The sequence below is a fragment of the Marmota marmota genome, unplaced genomic scaffold (genome assembly GCF_001458135.2).
Source record: "Marmota marmota marmota unplaced genomic scaffold, marMar, whole genome shotgun sequence".
Lineage (NCBI taxonomy): Eukaryota > Metazoa > Chordata > Mammalia > Rodentia > Sciuridae > Marmota > Marmota marmota.
The window spans coordinates 6,973,513-6,995,882 of NW_025999990.1; the positions used below are offsets into that span (position 1 = coordinate 6,973,513).

At 42.1% G+C, this 22,370-nt stretch overlaps 1 protein-coding gene across 2 annotated transcripts in view; it reads left to right on the top strand.

Moving 5' to 3' along the window:
• The window catches only part of Bcl2 (BCL2 apoptosis regulator), a 166,064-nt gene that overhangs the window by 1,526 nt on the left and 142,168 nt on the right, over positions 1-22,370 (top strand). The window contains exons 2-3 of one of the 2 annotated variants that reach the window (XM_048806114.1): positions 1-393; positions 4,636-5,113. The exon at positions 1-393 is cut by the window's left edge and continues 453 nt beyond it. In XM_048806114.1, coding sequence (XP_048662071.1) covers positions 1-393; positions 4,636-4,641 — 399 coding nt within the window. In that variant the 3' untranslated portion in view covers positions 4,642-5,113. Of the gene's footprint in view, positions 394-4,635; positions 5,114-22,370 lie in introns of those variants that run through there. The other variant, XM_015482323.2, reaches the window with a different exon arrangement.

Here is a 22,370-nt window from a genome sequence, read left to right on the forward strand (position 1 = left end):
CCGGCCGCCAGGACCTCGCCACCGCCACCCCCGGCTGCCCCCGCTGCCGCCGCGGGGCCCGTGCTCAGCCCGGTGCCACCTGTGGTCCACCTGACCCTCCGCCAGGCCGGCGATGACTTCTCTCGTCGCTATCGTCGCGACTTCGCCGAGATGTCCAGTCAGCTGCACCTGACCCCCTTCACCGCAAGGGGACGCTTTGCCACGGTGGTGGAGGAGCTCTTCAGGGATGGGGTGAACTGGGGGAGGATTGTGGCCTTCTTTGAGTTCGGTGGGGTCATGTGTGTGGAGAGCGTCAACCGGGAGATGTCGCCCCTGGTGGACAACATCGCCCTGTGGATGACTGAGTACCTGAACCGGCACCTGCACACCTGGATCCAGGATAACGGAGGCTGGGTAGGTGCACGTCGGGTTGAATGAGTCTGGGTTTGAAGTCTCGGGTGTGAGATACCTTGGTTGAAGGATGGGTGGATACTTCGGTCAGGGGAAGGCCGTGAGCCAGGGAATAAAATCGGGTTTGTAGTTCTGTTCCCTTCCCTTTTCCTCTGGACAAGGTGCGCCTTGCCAACCGGACCGTGATAACTCCTTTCCGCTGAAAGTGTGTGACTTGCTTGCCAATCGTCGAGGCTCATTTTTGACCCAGTAGTATTTTCTGATAAATGGTTTCACTTCTGTGTTTCTCAAACTGGGAGCTCAGGGGTTCCCAGCATCACAGTAGCTTGTTGAGGTCGGAGATTTCAGGGACTGCATATCAACCAGACCCCAAGGGTTGGGTCTTTGCAGCATGCATGGTGGATTCCTCTTCCTACTGAAAATTGGGAACCATCCAGTTAGTAGAGGAACAGACTCCACCAAAGGACCAAAGGCATGTCTTTTCCAACTCACTTGGTAAAATTCTCCCAGAGGAGAAAACCAATATAACTCCTTTTCCTGGAAAACTGAGCAGTGTCTGTAAGGAGGTTGGCATTCGCTGAAGTTGGTAGACCCCAATCTGCAGTACCATATTCCCAGTGGGCAGGATGGTGCCTGTGCCAGGAAGATCACTAGGCTGTGGCTGCTTCACTGTCTCATCAGTAACAGAGTTAGCATCAGCCTCACCCTTTGTATTCTGTAACTCGTGTATGATTTAAAAGTGTATTGGTATTTTACTTTTCACCACCTAGAATCCACATAATTCTGTGGTTGATCCACTGTGCTGGAAAAAAGAAAACAAAACAACTCCGAAACCTGCATCTAGCTATCTATGTAAGAAAAAGTGATTCTTAGCAGTGGATTCTCTCATGCCCTGACTTCAGTTGAAATGATTAATATGTATAGCTTTGAAGAACATTCGTGAGGAGATTTTTTTTTTTTTCTGGTAATGTGGTAGATAGGACTTTCATCATTTTAGCATACAGTTCTACTATTCCATGATCCTAAGACTTGAGGTTTGTAATTACGATCTTCACCTTGTATTTAAAATGATTTATGAAAAATATTAATTTTTGTTTGAAGTCTTTTTTTAGACACTTTGTTTTAATTTGAACAGTTATCTTTGAAAAAGGGTTCAATTCAGTGCTTCCTTTTATAATCTCTGGGGAGAATTACTAATATTATTTTATAGGCCCTAACAGGAGCAAAACGTCTAGAATTAACTGCATGTGGATTAAATGTCAAGAAGCACATTACATGTTTCTACTACAATTTACAAAATGTACTAATATTCAGGGGCCCAAAAGAGAAAAGGCCAAGGAAAGTAGATGATTGATGGGAACATCTGAGCTTATTTGACCAAAGTTGACAAAACATCGATGCCACTGTACAATGTTTAAAAGTAAACTTAACCAAAATATCCTAACTTAAAATCTCTAAAATCTAAATGCTCTTTGTGATTCCTTTGTGTGTTGAGATCCCACATTCTTGCAGAATTTGCTATAGGATGAAAATATTTTTGTTAAGTGTTAAGTTAAAAGTAGGTAGTTTGATTTTTAATTTCTGTATCCAAACAGGTAGGGACCTCCAGACTCCAGGAGGATCATTTTAAAGCCAAAATAAAACTGGTTTAATGTTTTTCCTATTTCATCTGATGAAAAAGTTATATTTGAAATTTTTCTTTCTAGTTGAAAAAAATCCAAGGCAGTAACTGTCATCGATCAAGAAAATTAATAAAAAAGGTGGGAAACAAGGCCATGTTTATGATAGAAATATAGATATAACCTTGACCTTTGTTCTTGAGTTCCAGTGTGTTAACCTCTCATACAACTGAAGTTTCTTGTTAAGTGAAGGATCACTTTTTTCTCCTTTCACAATCAGGTTTTCATTGGAGAGCCTATCTCTGTGGTCAACAGGTATCTGAGGTTGATAAATGTACAGGCTACATTTTATGATGCCAAACCACAAGGACATACTGTAGAACACGATAAAACTTTTTTTTTGACAAAACCTCTTATAGTAAAAATAAATCATATAGAACCACAAATGGCTGATGGTAAAATGCATAATAGTTTTCAGAACAACACATGGTTGGTTGACTATATAGAAAAACAAAGGAATTTGGCCCCCAAAAAAGTGTATATCAGAAAATGCAATCATGTGAACACTTTTGTAGAAAACTGGTAGTATTTGAGAGTCATAGATGATTAACTTATCATTTCAAGTGAGCAGTTATTAATCTAATTTTTTATTTTAGGCATTTGGCATATAGATTCTTCTTAAAACTCGCACCCATCAGGGTTGCATCCTTAATGATATGTTGCATAGTGCAGTGTAGTTTTAATAACAATGGGAAAGTTTCAGAAGAGAGCTTACATATTTTCTTCACAGAAGACAATGATCTGCATTATATCCAGGGCTCAATTCATTTAAAGAACACTTTACTGAACACTTGGAAGTTTTACATTTGAAGTCACTTTTTCTTTTCTGCTGCACAGTCAGAACTTTCTGGGGTTGAGGAGAAGTGTTTGCTATCCATGTTTCATAACATGGAGGAAGTAGTCCTTGGAATGATTTGCCTCTGATAGATCCCAGAAGCCTACAAATTAAGTAAAGACTAAAGAAGTAGCTGGGGATAGAGTGGGATGTGATTTTATTCCTAAGTTTGAATAAGGCATTGTGTGGCATCCAGAGAAAGCGGGAAAGGGAGCAGTGAGACAGCAACAGTTCTTTAAAAATGTCTTAAGACCTTGCTGCTGAAGAATGGCTCACAGACCAGAGCACGGCATCACTGGAGCTTCCTAGGGATGCAGAATCTCAGGTCTCACCCCAGTGCTCCTGAGTCAGTCAGACTTTGTGGTCTGTGTGCACAAGAGTCAAAGGTGCTGGCTACCTGATTGATTCCTGGGGGCATCTTTTGAGATGCAGCACATTCTGGGAGGGATTCTGCAATGCCCTTGTCCAGTGGTCTCCCAGGTCTAGAGCATAGTCAATATTTCCCAGTTTTCACTAGAGCCATCTGATCCTAAGGAAGAAATAGATTGGAATGAAGGAGAAATAGGAGGTCAATTGCCAGAAGACCAGTCTTCTCAAGATGGTTTTTGATGGTAGTTATACAATTGGTACTGGCATCACTGGTCCTATTAAGGTGACATAGCTTTCTTATTTCAGTTAAAGGCAAGAAATTAGCTCTTTTAGTGGCTCTGTTGGTTATTATTTTATTCTCTTATAACAGTGTGTGAATTCTGTAAATGGGTTTAGTGACCCTGTGATTGCTTTGAGAACAAAGGGTCTCTTGTAAACAAAGGGCTGAGAGATGGGCAATGTGGTGGTGAAGGATTGTTAGCACCCTCCAAACTGTGAAGTCTGATGACATTCAGCCTCATGTGTTAGGAGGGAGTGAGATGCACGTGATGAGAAGGATGGGTTGCTTCAAATCAGAGACTGTAGGAGCTGAGCTTCATTCTGTTGATGAAATGGTGGGTTTAACTTTTTTTTTGGGGGGGGTGTCTTTCAGTATTGGTAGTTTGGGGAAGATGGGAGCTTCTCCATACCCAATAGAGGTCAGCTTCCTTTTTATTAGTTAAGTCAGCAAGCAGTTTTCTCTTTTCTGAATGCAGCTCACATCTAGCAAAACATTTGATTAACTGGAAAGCAGTGCCATTCTCATGCCAGTGTACAAATTATGTTTAAGAGCATCATTTTTCTAGTGGCTGAGCATCAGCTGCTTATGGCCAATTTTGGCAGCAAGATGATAGGATTAAAAATAGCATTATGATGATCCAGTCTTAAATAATACATTTAATGATGAACTTTCCTTGGGAAAGTGCATCTTTCTGCCTGCTAAGAATCACATGACCCCGTTCAATAATTTATCTTGTAGAAAAAAATACATGATTGCTCCTAGAGTATTCAGTCATGTGCTGTTGAGTGATTATATTTCTAGACCTTCATGAATTTTTTTAGTTCACTCAATTCTGTTTTCTGTTTTAAAACTTTTGTTGCTATTTAATATCCATTGAAAACATTCTTTGGTGCATCCTGCTCTTTTGGTAGTACATTCTAGTGAGGACAGATTGATCTTTTTAGCAATCCGTGATGGATCTGGTACACGTATGTATACCAGATACCAGAAAGTCATGATTTAAAAAAAGAAATAAACCAGCAAGCCAAATTCTTACCATTTTTTAATTCTCTCTGTTCTTTCCTGTTCTTTTTTTTTTTTAGGGATGATAAACTTACTTGTGAAACAAGCGTGTGGGTGCTGCATTTCTGCAACACAACAAGTCTATTTGGAGGTCACCTGTCATGTTCTGGCAGAAGTGTAGCAAAGCAATTCTAGCAGGAGAGCATTTGTGCTAGAAAACAGCACTGTCTTTGTAGCAGATGAGTAGAAAGTTTCTTTTCCTCCAAAGATATATCATATTTGGGGTTCAAAGGATTTGTTGAGCCTTTTAAAAGTAATTTAATATCACCTTATTCAGGTATGGCTGTAACCCCTCAATCTGTTGCCTTAACTCCTAACTACATACACCACATAATGAGTTCATTTTCCTATGATTTTTCTCTTTTGTTACTCTTGGGTTGATTCAAACAACATGACATCTGATGTATAAACAGGATTGATGATGAGAATCATTCAAGGATTGAGACAGTTATCGGACAGAAAAGATGGCAAGTCTTGGGTCTTGGGTTAGATTGGGGCACTGGAGGGGAGAGCGTCCCCTCCCCCGATGAACTCATAGGTTAGGATGGTAGGTGTCTTGATAAACTCATAGTTCCCAAGCAGTTCACAAGTATGATCCTGGATTCTAATATACAGAGGGAAAAAGGAAATAACTAATGTTATATTGTCTACAAAAGTTATTTTAACCATATAGCTGTTCATGTGTGCATTAGGCCTGATTTAAATAAAGGGTAATATGCAGATAAATTTAAAAATACTGTACAGTATAGAACTGAAAAGCATGAGTGGGGGTGGGGAGTTCCCTTTAAAAATAGTAACCCACTAAGCACTCTTTATGCATATTAAGAAGACAATAAACACCATTCTACAGTTTGTCAAGAATTTCATTAGTGCTTTTTAAGTAAAAGACAATCAAGGGTGTGATTAGAATGATTAGAATAAGGTAATTTGAAGAACTCTACCTTAGATAACTAATATGCAGATAAATGCAAGTAGGCTTTGAACCAGAACAGAGCCTCTTCCTTTGGAAGAGAAGAAAGAACTTCTACTTTGTTTTGGTTTAGGTACTATTACTGTTCTGTTATCACATGTTTCTCTTCTAATATGCTACTTAAAATTTACAGAAAATCATAATGTGCTACAACACCATGTTCCTAAGAAGTAGGAGCTGAACTTTTAGGACATATATGGTCCTCTTTCTTTAAATGGAGATGGTAATTAAAGATTTTTTTTATGTAATTAAAAGTTTTTAACTACAGCAAAGCTATTTCTCTTATTACAAGTGTTTTTCTGTGGTTGGTTGTTCCGAGCTCTGCCTAATTCTGTAGTGCCAGCACTGGATTTCTGCTGTGAACCTACTTATCCTTCAGTGAGAGTAGGGATCTACCATCATTTCTATTTTTCCAAAGCCATTCAGGGTTTTCTCATAGGTACTGGCCCCCAAGGCCATCCCCTCTTGCCAGGTCTTTCTTTTAGTTCCTGGTTACCTTCCTACTTGTAGGGACTCACCTGGAGGGAACAGCAGGAGGTCTAGATTCCAGCTGCAGGGAGCAGAACTGGGGGTTTAACTCAGTGCTGCAGCTTACTCCACTCTCAATCTCGCCGCAGGCAATTGGGCAAGTAAAGATTCTGTCCCCAGATAGTGTCCTTTTCCTCCAGAGATCATAAATTTCAACTCCAAGCAAAGAAAAGACAGGGTCTATTGGCAGAATTTTTACTTGCTGTGGTCCCTGTAGTGCAAGGTTATTGTGGGGTATAACTTGAGTTGTAGATGAATTTTGACTACATTAAAATAACTTATGGTAAGGACTACTTCCTCAGACACTCTCTAAAAAATGGTAAAAAGGGAATCTCCCCAACATGCTGGTGTGGCCGCTTGGTTTGGGCTCCTTGGGTGATTCTCTTGAGCGATGGAGCAGATTACATGAAGAGGTTAACCTTGGAAGGCACTTTGTCATAGGAACACAGTGCTTCAATGGGAAGCTACTGGGAAAATCTGCATTTCCATTCTGCTGCTGGTTTTGCCCTCAGAATTTCAAGGATAGAACCTTATTCTCCTTTTGGTTAATAATCAGCTCTCTGGGGCTTCATCGTAATGAGTCAGAAGCTTATGACTGACTCCACTCTGCTCTTTATTATGTCTCCCAAAAACAGCCAGAGAATCCACTGTGTCAAGCAAAGCTTTAATTTTTCAGGGGAGATATTTTCCATAGAGACCAATACATCTTTGTTTGTGACAGTTCCAATTACTATATTTCTCTATTTTTAACTGTCAAAAAGACAGTTAAGCTGCAAAAGACTCAAGGAGAATTTACGAATTTTAATGCTTAGAGTCCCAAACAAGGAATCAATGTTACCACTGGTCTTTTCTTCACTTTTTTCTAGTCCTTTGCAGCAGATTGCCTTAAGATTTCTTCTGCTTTACAACACGATGAATGTTATGTCTGTGAAATAACCCTGCAATTGAATTGCAGCCAACTATTGCTCTCAGCTGCATTAGAATTTTCTAAGAGAATATGGACAAAATACTTAGCCCTCTTAATTCAATGCCTATCTAATATATGATGTAGATCCTTATTATAATTAGTATAGGAATAAAATTAATTAAAAACTGTATCATCAGCTTTGGATATGGATTGACCTCTTTGGGGTGGGATAGGGAAATCAAGTCCATGAAGGGTGGCAGCTTTCACACCTCCAGGTTTTAAGTTGCAGGCTATCTCCTAGCCATTTCCTCTATGGATTCCTGCCAGTTGCTTTCCTTTTTCTTTCTTTTTTTTTTTTAAAAATGCTGAAAACACCGAGTGAAGGTTTTAAAGTATTTTATAATAAAATTACAGTACAGTGAGGCAGAGCCACTTAAATAATGGTATAAGAAAATGATCTGCAGAAGTCTTATTTGAGGAATACTAGCAATTGTCACAAACTTACGTTGGGTTCCCAGAAACCAGGGCAGGGATGGACAGGGAAAGGTCTAGAAGGACTTGGTTATTTAGGCGAAATATGCACACTAACTTTTTTAACTGGGGAAAAGAACATTTATTGGGGGCCTACTGTGTGCTTTGACTTTGAGGAATTTGCCGACCAGTAAGAGACTGATAGGTATGTAAACTGCTGGAGTCCTTGATGACCTTAAGTATCCAGAGAGATCCCATACAGCTAGAAGGTGACCCATTAGAGTTTCAGGAGGAGATGATTTTGAGGCAAACTTTGGAGAATAGATAGGAGATGTGGGGAGAGGACATTTCAATTAGTGGGAACCAGAGGGGTCAAAGCAAGCAGGGATGTGTGAGACCTGTCTGGAGAACTATGGAGGCTGCCTTGACTAGGGCATCAGGATCACAGCAGTAAAACCTGACTTTGAGAATTTATCATTTGGTCCTAAGTTGAAAGATCTGCACTTAACTAAACAGATGTTCAAAGGGCTGTGAGACAAGGCAGGATGTGTGGGTTTGAAGATCAATGATAATGGAGGCAGGATGAGGAAGACCAGGTAGGAGTCTAACCCACCTTAGCAGGTAGGGTGGGATGGAAAAGATAGGGTAGATGTGAGGAAGGTACATTTCTCTAAAGGAATGAGGGAGGGAAGAATCAGGGCTCAAGGTGTCTACCAGCCCACTCAAATAATGGAACCATCTTTCAGAAAGAAAGATGAAAACAGATAGATCTTGGTGGGATAAAGGTGAGATTTAATTTTGGATATTTTCAACTTGAGCTTTCATTAGGATATCCAAGTAGGATGCTCAGTAAGACATAGGATCTGGAGCTCAGGAGGGAAATTGAGGCTGGAATATAACATGTCTTTTCCCCCAAACTATGTGGCTTTCCCTTTTTCCTGTTCATTTCCCAAAGTGGTCCTAACTGGACTGCTGATTCTACTATCTTTTATTACTGCTGTTCACATACCACCTTTGCTCACAAGTCCTCTGCAGCCCTCCATGAATTGGAGTTAAGATGATTAACCTGAAGCCTTACAGTCCAGAGATTGGCTTCCCAGCACCAGTTTGTCAACAGTAATTCAACTTGACTCAAATTAGTGCTGTTCTAATATCCTGTTGCTACTCTCCATCTGTGGCTCTAGGCCTTAGAAAACCAAGGCACACTCCTTTGCTGGGACTTCCTCATGAAATATTTCTTCTATTCAATTCAAGATGGCAGCTAGTATAGTAGGTAGTAGGCACACATAGTGACCATTTATTGAAGGAATGAATTAATAAAATTATTATCTTAGAAGCATTTTGGGTAACTTTTTGGTAACTCACCCTAACCAGCTAACGTTCTTACTTGTCTTTTGTTATAGTGTGTATGTCCCAAATGTTTCATCCGACTAGTTTTTTTTTTTAAGTATCCAATAGAAATTAAGAAGAAAAAAATACTGATTTTTTTTTCTTCTTTTCCATTGAGTTGAAAAAGTGTATCATTCATAAAGTGTATCATTTCAAAGAGAAATCTTTTGGATTTTGCTTCATATTAAACATTCAACAATCCTTAGTGCTAACGTGAGGCACCAGCCTGCTGGGTGTCACATTCTGTTGACACAAAGGCTGCATACACACAGTCTGCACAGATGTGCCTACTTGTTCTCATTCCTCGTGTTTCACATCTAACCCAGACTGTGAAGGTCTTGAAGTCCAAGATTATTCATCACCTTATCATTAAAGAGAGCAACACTTGTGCAGGGTTCTCGCAGCGGGAGCAAGGTGGATTTTAACTGATCAGCGTTGTAGCTCCAATATGAAAAGAACAGCATAGAAGTCACAAAGATAAATGATCCCCTCGTTCTTCCATAAAAACAAGCAGCCAGTTGAAGCTGGAGGTAGTATAGCTCAGCATTCCCAGAGGTGAGAGAACCTAAGATTTCATTTCTAAAGACGCTGACCAATAAGGAGACCACCAGGGCTGTCACAGATAAAACTATTGGCCTGGCTGCGCAGGGCTGTGTTCTCTGTTCTGGTTCAAGCAAGCCTCACAGCTTATCTGCGGTTTTAAGAACTGGTGGAATTTTGAGACTCCTCATCCCTTGGCATGAGGCGAACTCAAAGCATTGTTGTTCATCATTTGTCATCTGTTTGAGAAAGATCGTATGATTTGTTTACTTGTAATGAAGCCTGACCATACTTCTCCAGGGGCTTTTAAAAAAGATGGATGTGTCAGCTTGCAGATTTGTCCCCATGAATGAAACCACAAGCAAATCCTCTTCTCTGTCCCATCCCCCCCCTTCCTCCCTCTCTTCTTCCATGGCCATCTGCGCCTTAGGTTCCCACTGCCAGCCCCTCTTCAAGTGGCTTATCTTTGAGTGAATTCAGAAACTTCAAATTATAAAGGACACCCAGATAATTGGCCTGGTCTCCAAACTATCTGTCCCCTGTGCTGCTGCCAGATTCCTTCTTAATGAATACATCCAGTGACAGTGGGATTCTTGAGCTTGTCCATATCCGTGAGAAAATGAGCTCCCCTGCTTTGTAACAGCTTGCAGCGCAGGGGAAAAAAAATGACAGCCATTGCACAAGTTTTCTTTGCATGTAGTTTTCTTTCCCATAAATGATACTTTGAGAATACAGTTAAGGGGTTATTAGTTTTCTATTTCATGCTTGGCCTGTGTGTGAGAATAACACAAGCTGTCACTGCAAATCAGTAGCTAAATACGCTTTGTCTGGTTAATGTGAGTATTTAATATTTGGTGCAATTAAAAATTAACTGATGAATGTACATGTCATTGGAATTTCAAAGTATCTCTTGTAAGGGATTTTTCAAGGGCATGACCAATGAGTAAATTAGTGGTTTTAAAAGAGAATTCAGGAGAAATATAAGGAGTGCGGACACAGACTCATCCTTTAAACCTCTACCTGTTTGGCATGGCAGGATATTGGAAAGGAGTGTCCGGGTTGTTGTTAAGGACTCACGTGTATCTCTGCATTTTTGAGTGAATGATAATTTTGTTCTCATCCATATGATTTAAGCACATAGAACAAGAGCTCGGTTAGACTTTCATATGACATATTTTTCTCATTGTGCACATGGTGTAGGCCAGGGATTGGAGAAGTGGGAAATGGGAGCCAGATAGGCCTGGCTGGCAGACCAGGGAGAGTGAGGATCCTAAAACAGCAAGTACAGCAGCGCATGCGCCGGGCCCAAGGGAGAAAGGCACCAATAGCAGGGCCATTTGTTAGAGCCGAGGAGGGATTCCCAGGAAGGGGCCGAATCCTGAGGATGAGCAGAAGTTAACCTAATGAAGTGGCAGGAGAAGCAAATGGAACTTCTACAGAGGCCGAGGCCCTGGGGAGCTGCAGGAATGAAGAGTGCGGCCTGGGTTGGAGTGGGGTAGCCAGTGGGTTGGTCAGAGAGAGTGCTGGTGACCCCACCAGAGGGGCTTACACCAGACAGGTCACTCTGACTCCACTCAGTCAAGGGAGACTGGGGAGAAAGAAATTAGTGACCGGAGAGGAGCATCCTCAAGTACAGCAGGAGACTGTGTGTCTGGCCTGGAGGGATGGCAGTAAGATGCCACAAATGGTCAGCTTTGTGCAGCTGAGATGCAGAGGCTTTTAGACCATGCAGTGATCGGCCACAGGCTTCAATCGTTCATTCTGTCTTCTAGCTGCCGTCGTTTTTATGACCATTTTGAAAACAGTGCAGTGGTTGTTCTGGTTATATGTGAGCTTGGTGGGTTTTTTTCCCTTCATTTTACATTTTTCTATAATTAACATGACCTGGTTGAAAACATGTTTAAAATTCACATTGTAATAAATATTCTTTAACAATTGGTGGATAAAAGTGTATTTAAAGGAATAATTGAACCATGGCAGGCAGTTTTTATACAGTTTTTCTCTAGGAGATACAAATGACAATGTTGATAGGTAGGATTTTGAGGTTTCCCAAGGAATTCCATATTTGTTGGCTGTTTGAGGTTCACAACACCCCTAAGGAAGGCAGGCATTCGGCTTCCCCCACCTTCTCCCCATACACTGGAGCTGTTCATCCCATGGGAAGAGGAAGCTGTAACAAGCTGTGTTGAGCTGGGAAGCAGAGGAGGAGCAGGCCTCCCCTGGGAGTCTTTGCACTACTAAGACTTCTTTGCACTATTCTGGGTGTGCACCAGATTGTTCAATCAAAGCTTAATCGGATATATTTAATTTTGAAAAATAGTATCCTTTACTACCCTCTGTCTGAAAACTTTTTCCAGAAAATTAAAATTTGGCCTTTTATTTTTGGCTGTTTCTCTTCCTTTGGTTCTGCTTTGAAAGTGCTTCTGAGATTGAAGCAGAGGGACATCTTTACTGCTTGCTATCAGATGCCCATGCATTAGCTCAGGACCCTGTGGGGATTTGGGGGCCACATTAGCCTTGGATATGTTTATCCTACTAAAGGGACAGCTATGTGCTCGATGGGCAAATTCTGCACACTCCAAGAGATGGTTCCACAAATCAGCCCCCTTTTCAGGGACAGAGTAGAACTACATGGACACATGCAATTGTTTTTTTGATTGTCACTAACTAGCAATGGTGTTTTTATTTACTTCTAAATTGGGCTCCTCTCTTTAGGTGACCAATAAAAATTTGATGTTTATTGAATTTTAAAAATGGTAGAGCCTCCACTAGTAGGGTTTCCATGGTGTCAAGGGGGATATTAGTCCAAGTTCATTCACTCAACCAATATTGACAGAGAGCTTCCTATGTGCCCGGCACTGTTATTCTAGGGGCTTGGGGCTGTATCAGAAAAGGTGACAGTCAAGAATTGCCTCTCCTATGTCCTGAATCCAGTATTATGGGGGAAGTCAAACTAGGTAGATAATTATGGAAAACACAGAAGGGCTACAAAGTCAACCTAACAAGGGTGCTGGGGGTGGGGGACAATATCAACGTCTTCATTGGTCTTGGAGCACTATGGCAAGTACATGGATAGGACTAATGGCTTTTCCTTTTTATCAGCAGGAAACTGTGTGTTCTACCTTCAAATTAACATATTGGTAGAAAACTGCCCTTATATCAGCTGTGAGTTCTGTGCAAATACAGAATCAAGAGACAGCTACTATTTTTGGCAAAATGATTGAAACACTTTTTCCTTCACAACTCCTCATCTTTCCCAGTTCCATTTATCATGGGGTCATTGGCCTCTGCTACCTAAAGGAAGAAAGAAAACGAGCACATATTGGCCCCCATAAGTAAGTGCCAGACCCCAGATCTAACATTTATGGATAGGAGATTATTTAACCTTAATAACCTCCCCTGAGGGTAGGAAGTGGAGTTACAGATGAGGAACCAGGTTCTGTAAACTCTAGTGACTTCTCCCAGTAAGAGGCAAAACCGGGATCCCTTTTTTTTTTTTTTTTTTTTTTGGCAATCCAAGTGGTAATTCAGGTCCTCTAGAACTTAAAGAAAATTGTAAACATTTAAACAGAATCCTATGAAAAATAACAAATTGGTGCACGTGACTTTTTGGTTTCTTTAGAAAGCTAATTATTCATTTTTGTTTTGGTAACTAGGAGTTGAACTCTTTCTCACAACATGGATTTTTTAAAGTTCTCTCCTAGTTAAGAAAAAAAAAATGAAACTTTGAAATGAAACTTCAGCTTCTTCCCTTTGACTCCAACAGTCTGTATAAATAGCCTTTGACAAATAAGTAGTCATCACTGCTTCATACACACCAGACAGACACCTGCTCCCCAAGTTCTTCCAGGGGTCTGAGCTGTTGGAATAACACACCCCCAGCGCCTCCAGGACCCAGAGCTATGAGCTCACTGTCAAATTGAGACCTGCCTCACGCCTTTAATAAAAAGGTGGGAAAAGACTGTGGTTTTACCTCTGGTGCGATCCTCATCCCTCTCTGTTCTTATTTTAGGAATGACCTTAGTGTTTTTTTCCAGAGCCCAGAGGTGGAATGACATGTTACTCAAGTTTACAAGATGATGATGTATCTGTTTTTAGAGTTAGCTGTAAATTTTATTCTACTCATAAACAAACCCACCTTCAGCCACTGCGGTGTATCAAGGGAGGGTTATTTCCATCCCCTGCGTTTTAATTTGGATATTTTGGCCTAAAAAAGACAGTGTTTCCATCATAACATGTGAACAGGATGCAGTTGTGTTGACTTGGAGGGCTAAGGGGGTTCTAGCAGGAGCCAGGAAACTCCTTTCTTGAGAGAAACTTAGACACTATGTTCTGACAAGATAGGAGACTCTTCCTGCTTTCTTACTGAACCTTTTTTTTTTTCTCCCGATTTCTCATTCACTGATATTTTTTGTTATTAAACACATATTGATCAACTATTTAACCAACTTCAAGTTCACGTGCAGAATGCAAAATTAAAAGGAAAAAAAAACCCCAATGTTCTAAGAAGTTTGTTTAATAAGGCATAGTAGATAAATTTTAAAAATTAAATGTTCTTTCCAGGCACAAGTTATGAATTTTTAGAGTAGAACTGCATGGTATTTATTGTTATAAAGATAGATATATGTTAAAAAAAATGTTGGTCCAATATAACCTAGAATGTTTAATTTATAAGCTATAACCCAACAGTATAATGTTGGAAAGCCTGCCTTATATAATTTTGTAAATCCTTAAAATTCCAGTGAAATTGGAAGATCAGCGTCTTGATTCTTTTAGCAGTGTTTATGTGGCCTCTTAGTTGCAGATTGCTCTCAGGACAAGGGAAGAGTAGGTTGGATTCTGTGCCCCGCTCCCTGACTTCCAGTGTGAAAAGAAGAAAGCCCACCCTTCTTCGATGCCTGAGTTCTCTGTGGGATTACTCCTAATGTGCACCCAGGAGTCAGGTGTGCCTATCTGTAATTTGTGAGAGAAGACCTTTATGACCACAAAGCATATTTTTTTAAATATTTATTTATTTTTTTTTAGTCTTCGGCGGACACAACATCTTTGTTTGTGTGTGGTGCTGAGGATCGAACCCGGGCCGCACGTATGCCAGGCGAGCGCATCCACTTGAGCCACATCCCCAGCCCCACACAAAGCATATTAACACCCTCAGATATCTCTGTTTAATGGTGATAATTCGAAACACAACTGGGAACTAGGAAGTAATTCCAACCCTTTTGTGCAAAGGATGTTATAAAAGTTCACATGCTGAAGTTCACACCCACAGCTCATAAGAGCTTGGCCATCATTGCTTTAAAATTAACATATATATATATATATATAAAGGTATATATGGAGCTTGTGTGTGTGTGTTAAAATATAAATAACATTCACCATCTTAACCTTTAAAATTGTTTTTGCAATGCTGGGGATGGAGCCCAGGGTCTTATGCATGCTAGGCTGATACACACCCCCCACTTAAACCATTTTTAAATGTACAGGTTGGTGGCATTAAGCACATTCATAATGTCATGCAATCATCGCCACCATCCATCTCTAGAAAATTCCATCATCCCAAACTGAAATGCTGTACCATTAAATGCTAGCTGGACATTCCTCCTTTGGCACCTCTGGGTAACCACTATTCTACTTCCTGTCTTTATGAATTTGGCTTTTAGATAGAAGCACACAGTGTTTTCCCTTGGGGTCTTGCATGTTATTGAACAACAACAACAAAAAAAATCAGCCCATGTTGTAGCATGAGTCAGAATCTCATCCCTTTTTAAAGATGAACAATATTCTATTCAATTTGCATTTAAAAAAATCTTCTCCCAAGATTATTGTTTTTATCCTCCAGTGGTAGAAACAGCAAATACATTAAATTATAACTGAGTTGGCAGTGGTTGTAATGGAGACCTGAAAATTACCAGAAAAATTATTTTAGAGTCCAACAGCAAGGAAGAAGACAAAAGTGCTATTCACAGAGTCCAGGAGCTACACTAAACAGCCCTGTGTGGCTGCTGTGTGTGAGGTGGATGGCAGTGAAGGTCTCAACAGGCCTCGAGGTGACCGCTGGACAGTGTCACAAAGCAGGCTCAGTAGTTCACATCCAGGATGTTGCTGAGTTACAGGACAAGCCTATTTTCTGCAGGAACAGTTGGAGAGTTCAGAAAAGTGGGTAATCAGTTGCAGAAATGTCTCCATCCCAAATGGTTAAAATTTTTCAAAAGTTTAGGCTTCAGTCATCTGAAAAATTTACTTATGTAAAATGATTCATTCCAGAATGTAGTAAGAGGAAGCAAAGCAATAGCAATATATATAAAAATAATTTTTTTTGAGGCTGAGACCTCAAACGGCATTTGCTTACCTTCTGAGCTCTTTTGTTTTTTCCCCTCATACCTTACTAATTCTCAGACTAGAGAATTAGTAGGAACTTGATTGAAGTCTGTGTGGATGTTTTGTTTCCAGGGAAGTGTTTGCTCTATTGCTGTATCTAAATTACTCTATGCATAAATTAAATTGTGCACATAATTAGAATAGCGGGCCTGTCCTGCTCCGTGAAGCTGCAGAAACCCCTGGGAGGCTGCTTTGCGGTGTCTGAACTCTGCACATCTGCCTCATGATTTCATTTTGAAACTACTGTGCGGTGAAATGTGGTCATTTGTTCATTCAACATTGCCTGTGCCTACTAGGTTTCTGATCACCATCCCCAGCCGTGTGGAGGGAAGTCTCCCAGGGAAGCAGATGCATTACAACACAGGGAGCTTTTCCTGGGAAAGTTAAGATGGGTCAAAGTTAAGATGCCATTGGCCTGGGTCTTAAAGGATAAGTAAGAGCTTTCTTAAAAAAATGAAAATGCCCTATGGAGAATGGGAAAGGGTACCCTATGGAAATAGAGTGTTTGAAGGACTTGGTAGGGTTAGCCATGGCAAAAAGGTCTGAGTGCCCCGAAAGACAGACGGAAGGAGGTAGAGCTGGGTGCTGCAACATGGAGTTTAGATTTGAGCACTCCTGCCCTGGAAAGCCAGTGAAGATTTCTAGCAAGGTGGTAAATGGCAGGACCAGGCTCTTGGTAGAGGGAAACACTGATCTCTGGCATGTTGGTGGGTAGAGAGGGCATCAGGGAGGCCAGATGGGAAGATGGGGGCCGGTGTCCAAGTAAGGTGCTGAGCAGCTGCATCCAGTGGGGGCAGTAGGAGCAGCCAGTACAGGACAGGCTGCGCACAGGAGTGGAGGAATGTGCATATGATTGGTCATCTCTGCATACTCAGTGCTTAGCACAGGCAAGCATGCAGTAGGTACTCAATAAACAACGATGGACTGAGTGGAGAGCTGGCTGTGTCTAAGCTCCTGGCAGTGCAAGCCAATGTTGAAGGGACTCTCCTGCTGTTCTTATGGCAAGGACATTCCTGTGGTGGATCCTAAATGTTCCATCTCTATTAGCATATTTCTTGTGTCCAGTAGTCCAGGCCGACTAGTACAGTTTTATCCTTGTCTTGCACATGAGGTCACTGAGGCTTGGAGGGGTGACTCTAGCTAGTTGGGAGGTTAAGCTGGAGCTTGAACCCAGCCTGTCCTGGAGGCCTGGTGCTGTGAATGATGACACTCTGCTGCTTCTCTGCTTTAGGAGTTTCTGGGAAGCTGCTTCTATCACGGTCCCAGAAGTGGTGACTCGGGCAAACATACTAGAGGCAGGATGCGGAGAAGCCTGTTTAGGAAACCATTTATCTCACATAGACATAGCATCTGAGATGACCTTAGCAGAAGTGACAATGGCTTGATAACAGCCCCACAGCCTCCCCCCCCATTCCACCCTGGCATAAAAAAACCAGTGTGGTCATGAAAGTGGAATTTCTCTGGGGAATAGTCCTAGAAAGAAATAGGTGTTGAGATTAAAAATAACAAAATATAAAATAATATCCGATGGTTTTCTGTGTTGTTCCTGCCACACTTGGCCCGTGTGCTTTATCTTGTTCCCCTGGCACCTGAAGGTTGGGTGTCACTGAAATTTGACCCACTTGTCCCTTGGTCCAAAGGCAGAGAGACAGGTGTGTGCATATCAAGGAGGTAGTTGGTAGCACCTTGCCGGTAGTGTACCTTCAACACACCTGGCTGAGAGGAGGAGGGCTCCTTTAGGGTAAGCTGTACTGGGGATGGAAGCCCGTGGCTTTCTGGAATGAAGGGGGGTGAGCTTGGCTTCCCACATGGCCCAGGGGCAGGAATCTGAGCTCCCTGCCTTCAGGTGTGTGTGTGGTCATGGATCATTACAGCCTCAACTGAAGCTGTGTTTTTATGCCATAGGTCAGTCTTGTAAAATAAGCTCTTGTCATAACAAAGGATGCGGCAGCCAGATTGCATCTCAGCATACCTCCTCTGCTTACCCCAGAGGACATGGCCCCTGTGTCAGTGTGGCAGAGAGATTCCATCATTATGTTGATTCTGTGTCTTCTCTGGAGCTGTGTCTTGCTGGACCATGTTGTCCGTGGTTCTAAGTCGTGGTGGCCATAGCAGTGTGGGGAGAGTGAGGTGTGGAAACCCAGCCAAGTTCTCTTGGCTCCAATTTTATGCAAATTTACTTAACAGAATGCAAATGATTTCTCAGTAATACAGGGTGCAGAGACACATGTTCATCTGTTGTCAGCAGTCCTGGGCTTTTAGATGCAGTCACTTTATAAAGAGGCAGGGTGTGTGTCATGAGGCAGGTTAAAGGCACCTTGGGAATGGTCCACTCCATCAACAGAAGCTGCCTGGGATGGCTTCAGGACCAGGACTTAGGGTGTTTGGGGAATAGAAGGTCAATACAGACTAATGCATCATCAAAGTCTTATTCCTCCTCTTATCCTGAAGAGTTTCTGTGATCATTAAATATATCCAAATATTTATTCATCCCACACATCTTGGTTGGGCATTTATTCACTACTAGGCACTGAAAAAAAGGTTAGCATGTACCACCAAAGTGTACAACCGTGATACTGTGACAAACTCTGCTTCTACACTGTCCGGCATCATAGTCACTCACTACCTGTGGCAATTTGGCTTGTGAATGTGGTTAGTCCCAGTTGAGATGTGATTGGAGTGTCACATATATATCAGATTTCAAAGACTTCATATGAAGAGATGAATGCATGAGTATTTCATTATTAATTTTGTATTAATTAAGTGTAAAACAATATTTTGGATATGTTGGTTTAAATAAACTGTATTAAATGTGGCCACTAGAAAGTTTTAAATGACCTATGTGGCTTCCATTATGTTTCTCTTGGACACACTCACTGGTCTAGATGGCTAACCATTTATTGCACCATGTGGTCATCTTTTTATTCCCATATTTGGATATTATTATGCAGGGATGATAGAAGGACCTTCTCTTTTTCCATAGATGCAGTGCAGTTTAGATTATTTTGTGGCACTTTGACCCTTTTGAAAGTGTGTTTGTGTCTGTGTTCTTGCTGATCCTGTTGTCTGTCCACTGAGGTAGGCAGGGGTGGCCGAGGGAAGGACCTGCCAACCTGCAGTTGGAGCTGGGTCAGGAATACAACTTTGGCCTTTGACTTCTATCCCAATGCCTGTTGGAAATATACTAAAACTTACCCATGGAAAAAAAATTTTAAATTATTTTATTTATTTTTATTTTTATGTGGTGCTAAGGATCAGACCCAGCGCCTCATGCATGCTAGGCAAGTGTTCTGCCACTGAGCTACAGCCCCAGCCTGCCCATGGAAATATTTACTTTTATTTCTGTACCAAAGATAATAGAGCACAGCCTGTTTAGAAGAATTTGTGTGTGCCTGTGTGTAGCTGACATACCCGTGTATGCAAACGTGAAGCAGGGGGCTGACACAACATTAATCCAAGGTTGCAGTGGATAGCCACAGTCAAGGTGCAACTCCTGTTGGGCCTTTAGACCCTCTAGGGAAGGACAGGGTCAGGGTGGCAGGGGTGTTGTCATGACCAGGGGACATTTCCTTCTGTTGGAAGTCAGTGACTGTCACCTTGAATTCCTGGCAGTGTGAAGCAAGATTGGTGAGTTCTGAGATTGAGTTTCAGTCATTGATGGGATGGAAGGACAATATAGCTTCCCTGGACTAAAGGGGCAAAGGATCAGATCCAGAAAGTCACCTGATGTTATGAGAGATGCTTGGGACTAGGGATGGGGACCTTCAGTTCAAGGGAAGAGGAGAGACGTTCTCAAGGCCAAGAATAAGAGACAGGTATGGCAGGTAAGGTCTGAGTGGTGGTTGAGGGCAATCGGGCCAGGGCCCTGGGTGTGTCCTCCTGGCCCTGCCAGGAACTGCTGTTTGGGCATGTCACATACTTTCCTCAGCTTCTGTTTCTTCATCTACAAACAAGGGAGTTGATATAGTCACTCACAATCATTTTGTGATTTTTTTGAGCTTTAAAAGCCCAAGAACCAGCAAGAATGGCATTAGTAAACTATCAATTCCAGGATAGAGGTTTAGGGCTCTTCTTGACATTCTCTCTGCTGCCCGATGTACTTGGGGGCACTGAGATCCATGGTCTGTGTGATCACCAGCCAGGGCTGATCACCTGTCCCTGACCAAACCCAGGTTGTGTGTAGGATGACTTTACAGTAGTCACCAAAACATAACTATTGTAGCAGAGGATCTAAACGCGTTCATCCCTACTTGCTTTTCAGACCTCTCCATTCTCCTCATCCTCATCCCTTCTGTGAGTTCTCGTTCTTTATCACATATCTTCAGACGGTGGTGTTCCCCATGTAGAATTCGCCCACATTGGCCACGTGCTTTAGTAAATCACAGCCGGTTCTTTGTCTAAAACTATTTCCTCTGCTTTCCTCTGCTTTACTGCTTCCTATGAATTAAAAAGCTTGAGGGCCATAGAGGAACGGCATAAGAATTTAAATACTTTTCCTTTTTAAGCCTATATTTTAATTGCTTTCCCTAAGTGCAGGGAGACAAAGGCCCCTGGGTCTTGGGGTGGCTTTGTCCTCGGTAGAGAACCATCCTAGAGCACATTCCCTCACTGAGGCGCCAGCCGCCTCTTCCGCCTCATTATACTTTGCTTAGCACTGGGAAGGCTGGCATGGTTTCTGTTGGAATGAAAAGATTGGCAGAGCTGCCCCAGACAACAGCACCGCAGAACACTGTGGCAGAAGGTTTGGTCTACATACCAAGGCAGCCAAACTATTAATTGCATTCTCTGTGATCACAAAAAAAAAGGTGCTGAATTATTCTCTTCATGTTTTAAGAATGACAGGCTTCTGCTCTGCCAGCGCTAAGCTCTGCATCACAGGGAGAGAGAGGCTAGATTTGAGAGAGGGGGGAGAACAGCTCCGAAGTGAAGGTAGCCTGCTAGTTCTTTAAAAAAGATCTAAAGGTGAACTGTCTTGTGATCGGTAGCTGCAGAAGATCAGAAGTAGGGCGAGGATGTGTTTCCATAAATTTACATAATTTAATTAAGCATTTTCCATTTGGAAATCTTACTTCACATTTTGAAATGGGACTTTTCAAGTGGCCTGCTTCTCCTCGCTCCCGTTCCCTCTTGTGTTGGCGTGGGCTGGAGGGAAGCTGGCTGTGGCATCTCCGTGAACTTCTCTGCCTCAGCACCTGAACAGAGACACACTCGTGAACATACTCCCGACTCCCTGCCGCCTTTCCTTCGAGCCTGTTGTTCCTCCTTCCAGGGTCGTAGCCCCTCCGTGGCCCACATTCACGGGCCCACGGCCCCCCACACATGTTCTTGCTCCTTCAGCCTCTGTGCACCTGCAGAGGATATTTCCTGAAGAACGGTTTGTGATCACTCAACTTGGTTGGGAGAATAGACAAAGCAGGTGTCATCCTGTGTTTGGGGGATTTTCCTATGCTGAATATTGTTATTCTGTGCAGCACCCCACCCTTTCTTCACAACCCCAAAAAAGAGAAGTACGGGCGCTGCTGATGTTCAGGGTTTGAGTGTGTTTTGGTTTAAAATGTTCAGTGGATCAGAGAATTTCATTCTGGGCAGTGCAGTCGGGCTAGAGGTGTATTTGCTTTCTCATTTCTCCATCTCTGCTGTCCTGGGAACAGGGCGTGGCACTGAGACCCTGGCTGGCCTCACAGGAGTGCTGCATGAGGTCTAGGGGATCAGCTCAGAGCACAGCTTGCAGTTGCAGGAGGCTTTAAGCCCAAATAATTCTTCTGAATCAGCCCTTTCCTAATCTTGGGTATATGAAGATGCTCTATTTACTGGATTTTTTTTTTTGCATCAAAAACCTTTTCTAACTGTCCCTGCCCTCACCCCAATAATGTTTCACCCACAGAATCAAGGAGAACTGCTAAGCTATTGCTTAGTGTTGACTCTCATGGCTGGAGAACCATTCATTCAAGACACTGGTTAAAAAATGGTTCCTTCATTGCCTTCTTTCAAAGATCATTTCATCTGCTCTCTATGTACTGAGCATGTGTTACATTCTGACCCTTTTCCTTTGGTGTGCAAGCAGTGTTCTGTATTATCAAAATGCAACTCCCAACCTAAAACTGTACATGTCAGTGCAGTATACAAGGTCTGGAATGTGTATGAACATATGGCACAATGCAGAAGGAAAGCTTTTTCAAAAGTATTCTGTTTCAATATCCACCTTCATCTAGTAGATCCCAATTCTTTCATATCTAGGACAACCATAAGATTTATCATTCAAGTTGGGATACTTATGGGAATGCAAAGGGGTGTTATTTGTTATACTGGGATATCAGAGTGAAACAGGATGGTCCCGGGCAAGTTGGTGCCTAGAGTAATAACCTTGAACATACCTGTCTTTTTAAGGATGGGGCATGATTGGTGGTGGGGGATTGAGATGAGTCCTTCCAGTATTTTTCTGAAAGCCAGTGAACTGTTTTATAGGTTCCTGTGGCTCTGTAGACATGTCCACCAGAAGCACCCTGGTTCATCTACTGAATGGCTCACTAGTCTTATCTGAACCTGCTTCATTGCCACCCCTGTGGTCAATT